This window comes from Bombyx mori, chromosome 24 (assembly GCF_030269925.1).
Source record: "Bombyx mori chromosome 24, ASM3026992v2".
NCBI lineage: Eukaryota > Metazoa > Arthropoda > Insecta > Lepidoptera > Bombycidae > Bombyx > Bombyx mori.
Window position 1 is genome coordinate 10,990,405 of NC_085130.1, and position 18,004 is coordinate 11,008,408.

The 18,004-nt window shown below is 42.0% G+C and overlaps 3 protein-coding genes across 4 annotated transcripts in view; 1 reads left to right on the forward strand and 2 right to left on the reverse strand.

Moving 5' to 3' along the window:
• Positions 1-18,004, reverse strand: part of LOC134201268 (uncharacterized) — a 395,935-nt gene that overhangs the window by 167,620 nt on the left and 210,311 nt on the right. The window lies entirely within an intron of this gene.
• LOC101740141 (poly [ADP-ribose] polymerase tankyrase) overlaps positions 1-18,004 on the forward strand; it is a 49,394-nt gene that overhangs the window by 17,845 nt on the left and 13,545 nt on the right. Inside the window, exons 12-16 of the mRNA XM_004927285.5 lie at positions 6,833-6,986; positions 8,902-8,970; positions 9,403-9,568; positions 10,403-10,548; positions 17,131-17,204. Of these exons, the coding sequence (XP_004927342.2) occupies positions 6,833-6,986; positions 8,902-8,970; positions 9,403-9,568; positions 10,403-10,548; positions 17,131-17,204 (609 nt within the window). The remainder of the gene's footprint in view (positions 1-6,832; positions 6,987-8,901; positions 8,971-9,402; positions 9,569-10,402; positions 10,549-17,130; positions 17,205-18,004) is intronic.
• Positions 1,098-5,561, reverse strand: LOC692458 (uncharacterized). Of its 2 annotated transcripts, NM_001043449.1 has the most exon segments (4): positions 1,098-1,613; positions 2,576-2,912; positions 4,047-4,275; positions 4,680-4,831. In NM_001043449.1, coding segments are annotated over 3 exon segments (1,020 nt in total). In that variant the 5' UTR covers positions 4,246-4,275; positions 4,680-4,831; the 3' UTR covers positions 1,098-1,129.

Sequence of the window (18,004 nt, forward strand, 5' to 3'; positions counted from 1 at the left end):
ACCTCAAATGGGAACTCTCGTTGTTATCATGTTTAAATTGTAGCTTGAAACAATTGAAGGATTCAAGGATGAGTGTTTCGAAGGTTTTCTTTTATGACGAATGGATGGATAGACTAGACAAGCGCACGGCTAACCTGATGTTAAGTGGATACAACGTGAATGACGCCGTCCACATCGCGATTCGAGGTCTATGAAAGTCAATAGTGTAGCGATCACAAAATACGATTTAAAGATTTTTCATACACGATGTTTATTCCTTCATCGCGGAAGTAATCCATGAACGAACGATCCGAATGAACCGGTCATCTTAACTGTTAGGCCACGACAACTTCAAATGGTCTGACTGTTTAGGATATTAGGTTATAACGAAATAATTATTAAATCGCTACTGATACGTGTTTACGAATTTTTAGGGTAATCCGACGTTCTAAAGTTGCTTTAAAGCACGTTGAAATATGTTACAGAAATATATAAAATGACAGTAGCGAATTAAAAAGAGAAGTGGGGATAGATGGGCACACTTTGTTTTTGGTCCTTCGAGCCGTATCCGAAGTACTAAACTATGTATGATGGGTATCAGCGCTTATCACGTTTATGGACCCGATCGGAGCGAGTACTTATTGAGTCTTATTATTATTATTTTTATTGCCTTTGTAGGCAGACGAGCGTACGGCCCACCTGATTGTAAGTGGTTACCGTCGCTCATTGACGTCAGCAATACCAGGGGCAGAGCCAGGCTGCTGCCTACACAGGCTTTTATTGCAATTCAACCCTTTGAGTGCGAACCGTCGATATATCGCCTCTCTATTAATAATACGTATAAAGTATAGAGCGTCGGAGTACAGACTATTGCGCAGTTTGATTATAGTTATTAGGTGTCGACCTGTACGGACACACTTATAATGTTTTTAATAAGTTACAAATAACATACATTTAATTTACATTTGACATACATTTAAATATAACCATTTAAAATATAATTTTTGTATGGTACTTTTTCTTTTAAAATTGTTTTTAGCTATTTATTCAAAATAAGTGAATATAGGATCAGGACTAAAAGGGTTAATTATTTACAATTTAAATAAATGAAAAACCACTCAATGAACATAATTTAATGACAAATAGCCATCTATAAAGGTGGAGTTTGCTTAAGAATGTCTTCATTTGCGTCCTCCTCTGGCCAACCCCACGAGTTCGTACCGTCACCAGTCCTAGCGGCTCTGCTTTGGACCGCACTATCCGGCACCGATTTCAGATCGTAGGCCCACCCTAGCCACGCGAAGAAATCAATGAATTTCGTGGTCAAGTTCAAATAGTTGTTCCCCAGTTCTGCCGTGCGGTAGTCCCACGGGAAAACGTGGTGGTAGTTGTGGAATCCCTCACCGACCGCCAGCAGGGATACGATCAGGTTCTGCGCTGGGAAAATTCGTTTGTCGTAAGCCCTCGTTCCCCAGAGGTGAGCGGCGCTGTTCACCAAGAAGGTCACGTGAAGGCTGATGATATATCGCAGCAAGGTGATGTGCCAGGCGTTGGTCAGCGTCTCACCCCAGAAGTAGATGGGTACGAGAGTCGGTATAACAAAGCAAACAGCTCCTATGAATGGTATCGCGTATCTGGAACAGGGTTGAATAAATTGGGGGTTGGAGTTAAAGTCCTGACACCATAAGCTGAGGGGTGTGTTTATATCGCGACTTAGAGGATGTTTTTTTTACTGCTTAAATGGATGGACGATCTCACAGCCCAACTGGCGTTAAGTGGTTATCAGAGCCTATAGACATCTACAACGTAAATGCCGCCACCCATCTTGAGACATGAGTTCCAAGGTATCAGTATAGTTACAACGGCTGCTCCGCCCTTCAAACCGAAACGCATTACTGCTTCACGGCAGAAATAGGGTGGTGGTACCTACCCGTGCGGATTCACAACAAGTCCTAATAAGACAACAATATGAAACGACCGAAACAATTCGGTCGAGGCAACCATAGGTTTTGTTTTGAAGAATCGAAGCCCACTGAGTGTCTCGCCGGATCTTCTCAGTGGGTCGCGTTTCCAATCCGGTGGTAGATTTTGCGAAGTACGGCTCATGCTAGGGTTCGTGTTAGCAACGTCGTCAGGTTTGAGCCCCTACGCTTAAATAGCGTCACAAGGCTATCAGCAAGGTAGGAAAGAAAAGGAAGGATCGAATAGTTGGTATATTATAATGGGTGGCGTCTTCCATGTGATATCCATGAGCTCCATTGACCACGTAATAACAGTAGTAACAATAATAAGAATAAGGAAGATTAAGTTTCCGATTACTAAAGTTTATAAAGGCGTTTACAGTGGTGCTCTTTTTTTCAAATAATTTAAGGGTAACTGGCAAAAATCCCGCACGGTCTTCTGGCCCCAAATAAGGATTCCGTGTGTAATGGGTACCAGGGATTGACGTACCTAGAACAAACGAAACTGTTTATCACAGGAACGTTTGCCCGATGCGGGGATTGAATTTTCGACCCTCGGGGGTACAGGACCACCGAATCGGCTCTTATAAACGGCGTTACTAGAAATCTCCGGTATCTACTTTGATTCAACTCACTTCTTTTGGAAGACCAAAACAGGATTACTGTAAATGTCCGACATATCAATTGTTTTGCCCCTCCTCTTCACCTCCGGATGTTTCCTGACCAGCAACCATCCTATGTGCGAGTAGAAGAAGCCTCTGGTAGCGTTGTGAGGGTCGGCGTCCGTGTCGCTGTATCTGTGGTGCATCCGATGGTCCCGGATCCAAGTGATGGCCGAGTTTTGGAAGGCGAACGAGTTCATTACCATTAGTATGATCTGCAGTGGCCTCTTGGCTTTGTACGCCCGGTGGGTCCAGAGTCGATGGGCGCCTGCCGTCACTCCGACCTCTGCCGCTATCAATATGACGTAGGCTGGAAAATTAAAGAAAAGTTTTATAAGTGACTTGATACAGAAGAGGGTCGTTCGGATTGTCGATAATTCCATTCTCACAGATCGTTTGGAACGTCTGGATCTGGGGAAGGACTTCAGTTCCCTCTGTATTTTGTACCGTATGTTCCATGGGGAGTTCTCTGAGGAATTGTTCGAGATGATATCATCTTCTCGTTTTTACCATCGCACCGCCCGCCACCGGAGTAGAGTTCATCCATACTACCTGGAGCCACTGCGGTCATCCACAGTGCGTTTCCAGAGATCTTTTTTGCCACGTACCATCCGGCTATGGAATGAGCTCCCCTCCACGGTGTTTCCCGAGCGCTATGACATGTCCTTCTTCAAACGAGGCTTGTGGAGAGTATTAAGCTGCCCGGCTTGGCTCTGCTCCTGGCTTTGCTGAAGTCTATGGGCGACGGTAACCACTCACCATCAGGTGGGCCGTGTGCTCGTCTGCCTACAAGGGCAATAAAAAAAATTATAACCCTCTCACGGACCGCGTTGCGCTCCTGTTTATAGCTTGGCGATTAGATTCAATAGCGGAGCACGTGTGTAGTTCTAATGCCTTTGAGCCGTCCCTGGGAGCAGCATCCAAAGCGCAGGTCAAACTCGTACAAGGTCGTACTCGTCAAAACCGAACCCTCAGAATTAGTTCAGAGTTCCTCGCCGGACCTTCGCAATGGATCGCGGTTTACGGGGGATGCACTTGCGAAAGAGCCACCCTTGATTTGTTCGGCTTCTTCAGCTGGGGCAGCTATTAGGCCGACTTTACTGGTGGTAGGACCGCTTGTGAGGCCGCACGGGTAGATACCACCACCCTGCTTCTATCTGCCGTGAAGTAGTAATGCGTTTCGGTTTGAAGGGTGGGGCAGCCGTTGTAACTATACTGAGACCTTAGAACTTATATCTCAAGGTGGGTGGCACATTTACGTTGTAGACGTCTATGGGCTCCAGTAACCACTTAACACCAGGTGGGCTATGAGCCAGTCCACCCATCTAAGCTAATAAAAAAAAAGAGCCTTGTACCCAGGTGGATCCTTTAGCCACCTTACGGCATGACGAGAAGTAAAGGGTATCGGAAGGGGTCCTATATTTTACGAGTATTTTTGACTCACCCATAATTATCGTCGCCCATTTCGCACTACTGAAGCAAAGATATAAGCCGTACAGTGCAGATATATGCCCGTAAGCAAATGTTATGAGATTCGCGTAGATTATCTCGTGTTTTCTATCTGAAGCTTGTGGCGCTATAAGTTTTTCGAACTGTGCTTCCTCCTCTAAGGTCGGTGCGAGATTGTTTTGTTTCGCTTCCATTATCGGGGTCCGATAAATGTCTGTATTATCCTGGGGAATGAGAGACGACGTGTGAATACGTATTTATAAAGAAACTTCGAAGAAAACATCGCGGTTCAAAAGATAAGACGCCAGACACAGCCCCACTGAGTTTCTCGCCGGATCTTCTCAGCGGGTCGCGTTTCCGATCCGTAGGTAGATTCTGCGAAGCACGGCTCTTGATAGGGTTCGTGTTAGCAACGTCGTTAGGTATGAGCCCCGTGTTACACGTCAAGAAGCTGAAATAGCCTCTCAAGGCTATCAGCATAGGTAGGGAAAAAAATGTCCGCACCAATGGTCTACCGAACAATATCTTCAACTCGGTGGAAGATCTTCAAATTTTTCGTTAAACCATCCCCAAAATAACAAAAACTGTACGGCTTTCTTATTAAAACGATTCACCTTTAAGTACTCACCGCATTAGTTAACAAACGTAGCCATTATAACAATGGCGATAATAATTTATGATGACTTTTATATTTTTCTCTCGCAAATTAATTGCTTTGGAAATTAAATGTTTATTTATTTTTCTTATATAATTAATTTACACTCGACCGATGGCTGTCTGTTGTCGAATGACGTGTCGTCGGATGCTGCCTCTTGTTTTTATATACGACACTAGAGTTTAGGGTAAAGCGATTTTAAATTATTGTACTAGTGATCCCCCGGTAGTCGAAATTCGACTATAATTAAATTGAAATTATAAGTTTGTACACTGCTATGATTCTATTGTCAAAGACTATTATACTTTTATAATCACAGATTTCGAAAGACTACAGTTTAAACGGAAATATTAATAAAAACAAACCATGATTAATCTATTCTCAATTTGACCACAGACTTATAAGCAACTGGCTGTACCCGTCCGCTTCGCTGGGCATTTAATAGTACATAGTGGGCATCCAGGGGCAAAGCCCCGGTGAGGTCCAGGGGCGAAGCCCTGGCAGGGTGTAGGGGGGGGGGGGGCAGAGCCCCCCATACTCGTAAATAAACAATTTAACTGTTTTTTAATTTTTAAATAAACTACTACTAATTGAATAAGAACTGTCTGATGAACTCATCCTTGTTTAATACTTCACTATTAAATTTTATTGCCTTTTGTTTATTTCATTTTACACTAAACACAATATTGCAAATTACCCGAGCACAACAATGGCGGAGAATTTTAGGTGCGTGAAAGCAGACGTAGACGTAGATCAGGTGAGCCATGAGCTTGTCCACCCATCTAAGCAATGAAAAAAATATTTCGCCAACTTAAATTTTTTTTCTATCCATGTTCATAGCCTTGAGAGGCTGTTTCAGCGTAACCTTAACTAGTAGGTGAGCTCACGGGGCTCAAGCCTGACGACGTTGCTAACACGAACCCTAGCAAGAGCAGTGCTTCGCAGAATCTACCACCGGATCGGAACCGCGACCCACTGAGAAGATCCGGCGAGAAACTCACCCATCTAAGCAATAAAAAAAAAGTCTAACGTCAATTCCAGTAACGGAAGTGGTCACTTAGAGTTCTGCAGCAAAACATTTAGTCCTCACTAAGCTCCATTACAAGACTTCTAAACTAAATACACGAAATTAAACCGTAAAATTACGAACTGACAATAATCACCTGAACTTTTATATTGAAATCATCTATCTACCTAGACCTAGATTCTAAACTAAGATCATCATCATTTATGACAATTCTTTCCATTTTTAACTAACTATATTTCGTTATCACATTTAAATTAATATTATATTCTTTGTGGAAATAAATTAAAAATTAACTAATACGAAAATGCGAACTTAATAAAGATTAATAATGAGCATTTTATTATAATTTATGTATTTATGTAAATGGAAACAATTGACGAAAATTCTAATGATTTTTAGCAAGAATCCCTTCTTTTTTTTTCAATTCGTTTGTCCCAAAACAGTTATTAAAAAAAAGCACTTTCGATTTGTATTGAGGTATATTCCTTGAGGTCGGTGGATTAACGAGATGCTGATCCCGGAAAGTCATGATCCTTGTTATGTATACAGTCTTTGAGGTTTGTTTACCTACGTGTTTTCGTCATGAAACCCGTTGGATTCTTTTTTTTTTTATTATTGCTTAGATTGCTAGGCGAGCTCACAGCTCACCTGGTGTTAAGTGGTCACTGAAACCCATAGACATCGACGACGCAAACGTGCCACCCACCTAGCGATATAAGCCCTTCAAACCGAAACGCATTGCTGCTTCACGCCAGAACTAGGCAGGGCGGTGGTGCCTACCCGCGCGGACTCACAAGAGGTCCTACCACCAGTAATTACACAAATTAAAATTTTTCGATTTTGATTTTTATTACACGATGTTATTCCTTCACCGTGGAAGTCAATTGTGAACATTTGTTGAGTACGTATTTCATTAGAAAAATTGGTACCCCGCCTGGGATTCGAACACCGTTGCATCGCTAAGTACGAATGCAACGGACGTCTTATCCTTTAGGCCACGACGACTTCAACTGCTTCATGACAGAAATAGGCAGGGCGGTGGTGCCTACCCGCGCGGACTCACAAGAGGTCCTACCGCCAGTATAAAGGTCTGCCGCAGATGCTTGCACTAACGCGGCGGCAGTCCGGCTGCTAGAAGCTGCTCGCACTGGTGACGTGGAGACAGCCCGAGCGATCCTCGACTCGCGACCGAGACTCGTCAACTGCAGAGATGTCGACGGGCGGCATTCGACGCCCCTGCATTTCGCTGCCGGGTGAGTAGGGTCAAAAGGCATTATCGCCGATCATTTTGCGAGGGTCTTTGTTTATTCGCGTGCCACACTCAATGCAATACAATAAAATCAATATATACCCATGACACAGACCCAATGCAAACATGCACTAAGAAATTGGCCTCACGACCTAGACTAAGAGCAAACGGAGAACTTACTCCACATTGTGAAGTGATCTGCTTTTTTGTTTTTGAGCCCAATTAATCAATTAATTAGTCATACCTATGTAAGAGTAATAAAACACACATAGAAGTTCAAGAAATCTGTTAAAGAACATTATTTATCCTTACCATCTTAAATAAAGTATATATATATTTGTATAATGTATTATAATACAAAGTAAGTATATGTGTGTATGTTATATATATATATATATATGTGTGTGTTTGTGTATGTGTGTGTATTTGTATGTATATATATATTGTTTTGTATCTTGTTATATGTATATATTATTATATGTAATGTTTACTGTATGCACTAGGTTTGTGTTCCTAATTCTTCTTTCCTTTTGTGGGCCTACTGGAAGAGATTTCAGCATGAAATAAGTTGTGCCCTTGTACTCTGTATCCTTATTGACGTGTCTTTTCTAACAGCTGTGTGTACAAAATATATTAAATAAAATAAATAAATAAATAGATGCAGATACTCACATATACGGTAGGCAGCGGCTTGGCTCTACCCCTGGCATTGCTGAAGTCCATGGGTGACGGTAACCACTCACCATCAGGTGGGCCGTATGCTCGTCTACCTACAACGGCAATAAAAAAAAAAATACACAATACAACATGCATGCACGCACACGCCCACATATACACACATTCACACACACACATACACACACGCATTATGACTTTCTTAAATGATAACACCTAATGATCTCTCAACACTAGTCCGCAGCATCTGTTCACGACTTAACCCAACCTAATCTATCTTAAGAAGTAGGGAGGGAGCCTGGAGATCAGTAATACAGGTATTTGAACCTAGTACAGACTTTAGCTCTTTCAAAGCCTTTCAAAATAAATTATAAGGTTAATTTCCATTTGTATTGGTACTATACCTTAATGCCGACCACACCGGAACCCTCCGAACGCAATCAGGGATCCCGAAGGTTCGTGGAGGGGCGCGTCGTCAGCGGCAGCTTCTTAGTACCAAGCACGCGCGTACTACCCACCGCTAACTCTCCGACACGTTGTGCTGTCTCGCTACTCAACGGCTTGCTAGCCTATGCTCCGGAAACGGATATATTCCATGACGGCTTGCAGCGATTTATAGCTGTTTTGCCAGGAATTACTTAAGCTAATATCATTAATTCCTTACAAATGTTTTGGTTATACTGTTAATTTGTAAGAAGACTAAAAATAAATAAATAAATGTCGAGCCCCTCACGGCCGCTGATGAAGTCGTCGTGCCCTAGGAGATAAGAGGACCGGTGTATCGAGCGATGCGATTGGGCCAGTATTCAAAACCCGCAGAAACCTCACGGTCCGGTGACATAATCCTGCCTATTGCCTATACGAGAATCTTTAGTAGTAGATTGATTGGTCATAGACTAGAAGTTATTGGAAATGAGAACTTGAGTCGTGCTTAATGTCTTTGTAATTTCTTCACACGTTTTTTTTTTTTGCTTAGATGGATGGACGAGCTCACAGCCCACCTGGTGTTAAGTGGTTACTGGAGCCCATAGACATCTACAGCGTAAATGCGCCACCCACCTCGAGATATAAGTTCTAAGATCTCACAATAGTTACAACGGCTACCCCACCCTTCGAACCGAAACGCATTACAGCTTCACGGCGGAAATAGGCGGGGTGGTGGTACCTACCCGTGCGGACTCCCAAGAGGTCCTACCACCAGTAAAACTACTCTTTGACGTTTGACTAGAAAATGAATATTACAGGTACAATCGACTTCCATTGGCTCAGTTACTACTTCAGCGTGGAGCTGATGTACACGCGAAAGATAAGGGGTGAGTTGGCATTGTTGGCTAAATTGACGACCGTCTGAAGGGAGAGAGACAGGGAGAGGGAAAGAGAGAGATAAGGAGAGGGAGAGAGAGAGACAGGGAGAGAGAGAGAGAGAGAGTGGGGAGAGAGGGGGTGAGGGTGCGGAGAAAGATAGAGTGGGGAGAGAGGGGGAGAGGGTGCGGAGAGAGAGAGAGGGGGAGAGATGGAGAGAGAGGGAGAGAGAAAAAGTATTGTTTATTGTACACCAAAAAGAACAATGCGAAACATTAAATACAAAAAATTACAATTGACGGTTTTATCGCTAAGAGCAATCTCTTCCAGACAACCGTCAATGTGGACAATAATCATTTGGAAACGAATTTCACGCGGTGAACTGAAGTCCCGAGGCGGACAGCTGCAAAAGAGCCTTCAATGATTCCTTTTATTCGCTGCAGAGGTCTGGTCCCGCTTCACAACGCGTGCTCCTACGGCCATTACGAGGTCACCGAGCTCCTCGTGTCTGCCGGAGCCGGTGTGAACGCCGCGGACCTCTGGAGGTTCTCACCCTTGCACGAGGCAGCGGCTAAAGGCAAGGCGGATATCGTGAGATTGCTGCTCAAGGTATGCTATAAACCAGTGGCTCCCAAACTTATTTTGTCTACTGCCTACTTTGAGAATAAACTATTTTTTAGCGCCCCCCATTTTTGACAGGACACCGTCTTATAATTCGATGGAGATGGAAAAAACATGACTCATGCGGCGTTACCTCGCTCTGAGGCGTACATGTTTTCGTCAAGTATGAAGTTCAGTGAAAAGTGAATGTGGTGTCAATTGTTTATAGCAAAGATAATTGCGATAATTGAAAAATGAAACCATTCCATCAGTATTTTCTTATGACGTTGTCACGTTCAACTATCGTCAGTAAACCGACTTTACAGACAACCGATTTTTTTTGTTGTTGTTTGGGTAGTTGGAGCTCACCTGATGTTAAGTGGTTACTGGAGCCCATTGACATGTGCAACGTAAATACCCCAACCACCTAGAGATATAAGTTCTAAGGTCTCAAGTATAGTTACAATACAACGGCTGCCCCACCCTCCAAACCGAAACGCATTACTGCTTCACGGCAGAAATAGGCAGGGTGGTGGTACGTACACGCGCGGACTAACAAGAGGTCCTACCACCAGTAATTATAATTTTGGGGATTTGATTTTTATTACACGATGCTATTCCTTCACCGTGGAAGTCAATCGTGAGCATTTGTTAAGAAGTACGTATATTTTATTAGAAAGATTTGTCCTACCCGCCTGCGAGATTCGAACACCGTTGCATCGCTACACACAAATGCACCGGACGTCTTATCCTTTAGGCCACGACGACTTCAATATATATGACATAGGAACTCGAAACGCTTTGACTTTGGGTCACGAATTACCGTCTTCCTGTGGATTGCAGCATGGGGCGGATCCCACCCGGAGGAACAGGGACGGACTCACGCCGCTGCAACTGGTGCGAGCGGGAGACAGCGACACGGCTGACGCGCTGCGGGGTGATGCTGCGCTACTGGACGCTGCCAAGAGAGGGGACCTCGCTCGAGCCAGGTCGGTACCCCGCGTCGCCATCTTGCCGCGTCCCTGCCGCGAAGTCCCGAGTAATACTTACCGGTGGTAGGAACTCTTGTGAGTCCGCGCGAGACGCAGCAGAAGTCACAAAGCACGTCGTTACCCGTGTAGGCAGACGAGCATATGGCCTTCCTAATGGTGAGTGGTTACCGTCGCCCGTGGACTTCAGTAATGCCAGGAGCGGAGCCAAGCTGCTGCCTACCAAATTACCTACCGTCCCTTCGGTTTGTAAAGTGTACAGGGATCCGTAGATATCTATATATATAAAAATGAATTGCTGTTCGTTAGTCTCGCTAAAACCTGAGAACGGCTGGACCGATTTGGCTAATTTTGGTCTTGAATTATTTGTGGAAGTCCAGAGAAGGTTTAAAAGGTACATATGCCACATTGATGCCACATTTACATTGCATGTCACTACTATTGACGGAATCCTTAGCATTAGAGTACTACTTACTAGCTGACCCGGCAGACTTCGTAGTGCCCCAATCGATAAATAAAAGACCTAAACTTTTGTATAAAATAATATACTTAAAACAAACAAAAGGAATCCGTCCGACGGGGGACACATCAAAGGAAAAACAAAATTGTTATTTTTATTTAATTCCGAGCATTTTCATATTTATCTACTTCTATAAAGCTTCTCTGGACTTCCACAAATTATTCAAGACCAAAATTAGCCAAATCGGTCCAGCCGTTCTCGGATTTTAGCGAGACTAACGAACAGCAATTAATTTTTATATATATAGATAGAAGATATATTATTATGCATATTTATTAAATAGGAGATGTATGGAAATGGTAGTGCAAGGTAGAGGGGGAAGAGGTCGACCGAAGACGTGGAGGGACTGTGTGAATGACAATATGAGAGAGAGAGAGAGAGGAGTGAGTGTTGAGCTGACGGCTGATAGAAGAGAATGGAAGAGAAAAATCAGGTGTGCCGACCCCACCTAGTGGGATAAGACGGAGAAAAAGAAGATGAAGAAGATGCATATTTATTAATTTATTTTCACTTTGTATTTTCTTACAAGGGATTTATATACTGATACATACGTACATATACAATGCATATATTTTGAAAAGATAAATATTTTTTTCTTCACCTGTCAATTATTATACAAAATTCATAGAAAATTTAATAATATTATGCTAATGCTAATGAAGGTTAAAAGGTACATTAGGCATAGCAAATAAAAGTACATAATAAACTATACATATAAATAAAATCTGTCTGTTTGTAATATTGAAATAACTGCTTTTTACTACATGCATATGAATATATATACGGTACATACACCAAAATAACATTTTTTACAATTTCTGTCTGTCTGTCTGTCTGTTTGTTCCGGCTAATCTCTGGAACGGCTGGACTGATTTTGAGGAGACTCATTGATAGGTAGCTGATAATATAAGAAGTAACTTAGGCTACTTTTTTAGAATAACTTTGACCCGCGGCATCACCCGCGGCACAACAATAATCGCAGGTAACATCGCGGGTCTCCGCTATCAATAATGAAATTTAATGTTTCCGAAGCGAAGCGAAGGCGGGTCGCTAGTATATAATAACAATAGTATTTAATAAAATAAAACATGAATCGACTCCAAGGTAAAGTGGTGTGCGAGCAAGCGCTTTTGTTATGTACATTATATATTCTAACTAGCGACCCGCCCTCGCTTCGCTTCGGAAACATTAAATTTTATTATTCATAGTTGAGTCCCGCGATGCTACCCGCGGTTATTATCGTACCGCGGGTGACGCCGCGGGGCGAAGCTAGTCTAAAAAAAGTAGCCTAAGTTACTCCTTATATCATCAGCTACCTGTCAGTGAAAGTCCTGTCAAAATCGGTCCAGCCGTTCCAGAGATTAGCGGGAACAAACAGACAGACAGACACAAAAATTGTAAAAATTTTATTTATTTGTAGGTACCGTATATGTATATGTATATTCATATATGCATGTAGTAAAAAGCGGTTATTTCAACATTACAAACAGACACTCCAATTTTATTTATATGTATAGATAGGGGTTAAAGTATGATTTTTTTTTCTTTTTTTCTTTATGTCAATAGTTTTAACTTTATACCAGGAAATTGTCGTTATATTGTAGTAGATACTTCGAAATGACATAGAACCTTCATGACTTGAGATTTTTGAGTGAAACTTTTTTCAAATGGTACCTATGAGGTTCTTTTTTGAAAAAATGTGCAACATTCAATTATATTATAATCATCGAATTTAATTTTTTTTTACTGAATTTTTGAATACGAGTTCCGTCGCGGAACTAACGCTGCAGAGACAGCTCGCAATATCAATGTTGCGTTTGGTGAGTGGATTGCTAATGAACGCACCGCGCGTTTCACTTTGTGAAGGTGGCACGACATGAGAACCTTCTTGTCGTGGCCACTGGAAACTACATACCCGACCCTGTAAACCGAATTGTAAATAGTCGACGTCGCCCAAAACACTTCATTACGGATCCTCCCGATCCACTAACGGTGCTTTTAGGTACGACAAGCACCGGTCACCGTCCTCGCCGAACCCGTCGCTTGCGACGAAGGGCTCGACGAGTAAATTAACCCGGGGCCAGTGTTAGGAACACTCCGGTTTGAGCCCCGTGAGCTCACCTTCATGTTAGGGTGAAGCTAAAATAGCCTCTCTAGGCTATCAGCATAGGTAGTAAAAAAGGGAAAAAAAGCACCGCTCGATTTTGCTTTAAACACTTTCGCGAAGGAAATTTTGATTTGAAGAACGAACCACGTGGAAGACCGCCCACACATGTGGATAACAATGAATTGAAAGAGATGGTGGAAGCCGATCAGAGCCAAACTACCCAGGAATTAGCGGTATGGTTTAACGTGCACCGGTGTTCGAATCCCGCAGGCGGGTACCATTTTTCCTATGAAATACGTACTTAACAAATGTTCACGATCGACTTCCACGGTGAAAGAATAATCGTGTAATGAAAATCAAACCCGCAAAATTATAATTTGCGTAATTACTGGTGGTAGGACCTCTTGTGAGTCCGCACGGGTAGGTACCACCGCCCCGCCTATTTCTGTCGTGAAGCAGTAATGCGTTTCGGTTTGAAGGGTGGGGCAGCCGTTGTGACTATACTGATACCTTAGAACTTATAGCTCAAGGTGTGTGGCGCATTTACGTTGTAGATGTCTATGGGCTCCAGTAACCACTTAACACCAGGTGGGCTGTGAGCTCGTCCACATATCTAAGCAATAAAAAAAAAACGTAACCTTACCAACAATATTGACTCATTTGCGTCAAATCAATAAAATAAAAAGGAAAAATGGGTGCCTCATGATTTGACTGATCTGCAGAAAGAAACGCCTGTTGAAACTTGTGTTGCCTTGTTGAATCGATACAGAAATGAAGGAATATTGGATAGAATTGTGACATGTGATGAAAAGTGGATTCTTTATGATAACCGTAAGCGAAAAACGCAATGGCCGACCCCTGGTCAAACGCTGCAACAGTGTCCTAAAGCAAAGCTTACCAATAAAAAGGTAATGGTAACTGTTTGGTGGTCTCAACATAGTGTTATTCACTATAGCTTTCTCCGATCTGGTCAAGCAATAACGGCAGACGTCTACTGTGCCGAACTCCGAACAATGATAGCAAAACTTGCAGTGAAACAGCCCCGACTAATGAATCGACCTTCATCATTATTGCTTCATGATAACGCGAGACCTCATACAGCAAGAGAAACCGTTTTATCTCTACAGGAACTGCAATTAGAAACCATTCGTCACCCTCCGTATTCACCAGACCTTGCTCCAACGGACTATCATTTTTTTCGTAATTTGGACAATTTTCTACGAGATAAAAAGTTTTCTTCCTGGGAGGCAGTACAAAATGTTTTCACACAGTTTGTAGAATCTTAAGTCATCAGAGTTCTATCGCAAAGGCATAAATGACCTTCCTATTAGATGGTAGCAATGTATAGATAATAATGGTAGATATATCTTGGTGAAATAAATATGTTAATTGAGGAAAAAATAACTAATTTTTTTTTTTTTTAGTACAAATCGGCAATTTCATACTGTTACACCTAATATATGCATTTTCGTTGGAGAAATTCGTTGTAGTTTCTTAAACCGCGCCATTAGGGAGTCTTTGGTACCATATTATCCATTAGTTAGTGTAAACTTATAAATAAATAATCTCTCAAATTATCATCATCATTCTCCTGACCTTCTCGCAGTCATCTGGTGTCGTCGCAACATGTCTTTTCCTTCCATACTCCTCTATCATATACCATTTCTTCGCTCACTCTCCTCTTATACATATCGTCTTTCAGGCAATCAATCTATTTCTTCTTAGGTCTACCTCTTCCTCTTCCAAATAATCTCTCAACCGAACCGTCGCCCACCTTGAGACATGAGTTCCAAGGTCTCAGTATAGGCTATACCTAGTCTTGCCATAAATACTGAGACAAAGGAAAAAAAAAATCTATTGCAACTAACATTTATTACTTTTACAGTGTGTTACTTTAATACATAAATATAAACCAATTTAAAGTATAAAAAGCTTATTCGAAGTGGTCTCCATTGGCTGCAATACAGTCCTTTAAACGTTGAGGCCAGTTATCAATAGAAGCACGCACTCTTTCCATGGGAAAAATTTTCACTGCCAATCGTACGGATTGTTTTAGGGACTCCAAATTATCATGGCGCTTAGAGCAAGCCGTACTCTTTAAAACTGACCATAAATCATAATCCAGCGGATTAAGATCAGGACTAGACGATGGCCAGTCTTCAGCTCTGATGAAGTCCGAAACGTTCGTTTCCAACCAAGACTGCGTAGACCGAGCTTTATGACCTGGCGCCGAGTCTTGCTGGAAGGACCATTCTTGATTATTGAACATGGTGTTGTTAAGGGGCTTCACTACCTTCTCAAGAATGGTATCTTGATACACTTGTGCCGATGTTTTGATACCTTTTTCACAAAAGTATGGCTCAGTCACTCCTTCATAGGTAATACCCCACCAAACCATCACTGAAGTCGGATAGTGCCTACACGTTGCACTCTGTCGACTAATTGGGAAGCTTCCTTAGAGCTTTGAGCATAAATACGGTCATTTTGTTTGTTAAAATGTTGCTCAATTGTAAAAATTTCTCATCCGTAAACAAAATTTTTCTATGACCTCCCTTTGCGTACCGCTTCAGTAGTTGTTTCGATTTTACCACCCTATTCTCTTTTAAATTATCAGTTAAGAAATGACCAGTACGTCTCTTATAGGCTGCAAGTCCAAAGTCATCTTTTAAAATACGCGACATGGTTCTAGGTGCTATCTTCATTTCCCGAGATAAATTCTTTTGCTTTCGGACAGGATTTCTTCGAATTCTTTCCCTTACTGCTTTGACCATCTTTTTCGTACGAACACTACGTGGACGGCCAGATCTTTTTCTATCGCCAACAGAGGAGGTCTCATTGCACCTATTAATAGCCCCGTACACAGACATTTTACTAATACCAGGTGTATGGAGAGTTTTAAAAATTGCATTTGGCTCCATACCTACTTTGTGTGATCCAATCACAGCGATTCGGTTCTCTTTATCACCCCACTCCATTTTAATATCGCAAAATATTGTACAATGTATTGGCGCCAAAATGAGAAAACTCAATGAGCAATCATATAAAAATGACAGATTCCAAATTCAAATGTAATATTTTGTTTATTTTTCATTGTAACAGTATTTATGGCCAGACTAAGTATATAGATATGCATATTTATTGACTAGGAGATGTACGGAAATGGTAGTGCAAGGTAGAGGGGGAAGAGGTCGACCGAAGAAGACATAGATGGAGTGTGAGAATGACGATATGAGAGAGAGAGAGGAGTGAGTGTTGAGCTGACGGCTGATAGAAGAGAATGGAAGAGAAAAATCAGGTGTACCCCACCTAGTGGGATAAGACGGAGAAAAAGAAGATGAAGAAGATGCATATTTATTAATTTATTTTCACTTTGTATTTTCTTACAAGGGATTTATATACTGATACATACGTACATATACAATGCATATATTTTCAAAAGATAAATATTTTTTTCTTCACCCGTCAATTATTATACAAAATTCATAGAAAATTTAATATTATTATGCTAATGCTAATAATGGAGGTTTTTACTAATACAAAGTCCACTGTGATTTGTATTACATTGCCTTTTTCCACCCCTAGAAGGGTGATTTAGTGATTGAAAGTTCACTGAAGCTTTTAACTTAACATGAGATCGACGATTAAAGCTTCTCATACAAATCTTAGGAAAAAAAAGTATTGAGTTTATAACCTCAGGAAAAAAAAGTATTGCGTTTATATAATAATGTGATGCGCTTTTTTATTGCTTAGGTGGGTGGACGAGCTCACGGCCCACCTGGTGTTAAGTGGTTACCGAAGCCCATAAACATTTACAACGTAAATGCCGACACCCACCTTGAGATACGATTTCTAAGCTCTCAGTTTTTACAGTACAACGGCTACCCCAGCCTTCGAACCTCCAATGTTTCCAGTGCTTAAACTGAAGGGTCACCTGAATCCGTCTCCTTGTTCACAGGAAACTGATAACTCCTCAAAACGTGAACTGCCGGGACGCGCACGGACGTAACTCCACGCCCTTGCATTTGGCTGGTGAGTATCCGCGGGGAGATCGCAGAAGCCGACGCAGGGTATTATGTGATCAGGAGAACTGTTCTATTGGAATGTGTGACTGCTTATAATGGTGGTGGAACGTACGACCCGATGGTGAGTGGTCATTGTTGCTCATGGTCATCCGCAACGCTAAGAGTACAGACTCCACTGCGTACCATGGAGTACTTGACTCCATTTTTATTGATAGCTCGACCGGTAGTGGGGGGGGGCATTCCATTGCTGCACAGACAGAAAAATCTCTGAAAAGGCAACGTGCATGAAGGGAGAGGTTCTAGATAATCTGGATGACCTCTGCTCCGGTGGAGGGCGGGGCGATGGTAACAAGACCATGGAGGCATCATCTTGACAAATTCTTCACAGCAAACTCACTCGTGTCGATTCACAAGACTCCCTAACGCTAGTAATTACACTTGTAGATATTTCCTATCTTTGGCTTTTTATGACGTGATGTCATTCTTTCATCTCGTGCAAGTTTTAACGAACCCTTGCTGTACACATATTACTCACACCGGGCGTCTTACCTATCAGGCCATTTCGTTTAGGATTTAGATGGCATATAATTATTGATTTAAATGAAAATATATCGGTTTTGTTTTACAAAACATAGTTTTACTTCGAGAGAGTTCTATCATAGACCAGGAATCACAGACTAACATAGATTATATTAAAGTATAAACTAGAGATGTACTTCATTACAACATGAGTCGATAAAGTAGGGTTAAATTTTTTACTTTCCAAACATGCTTTTTGCCACGTACCATCCGGCTATGGAATGAGAT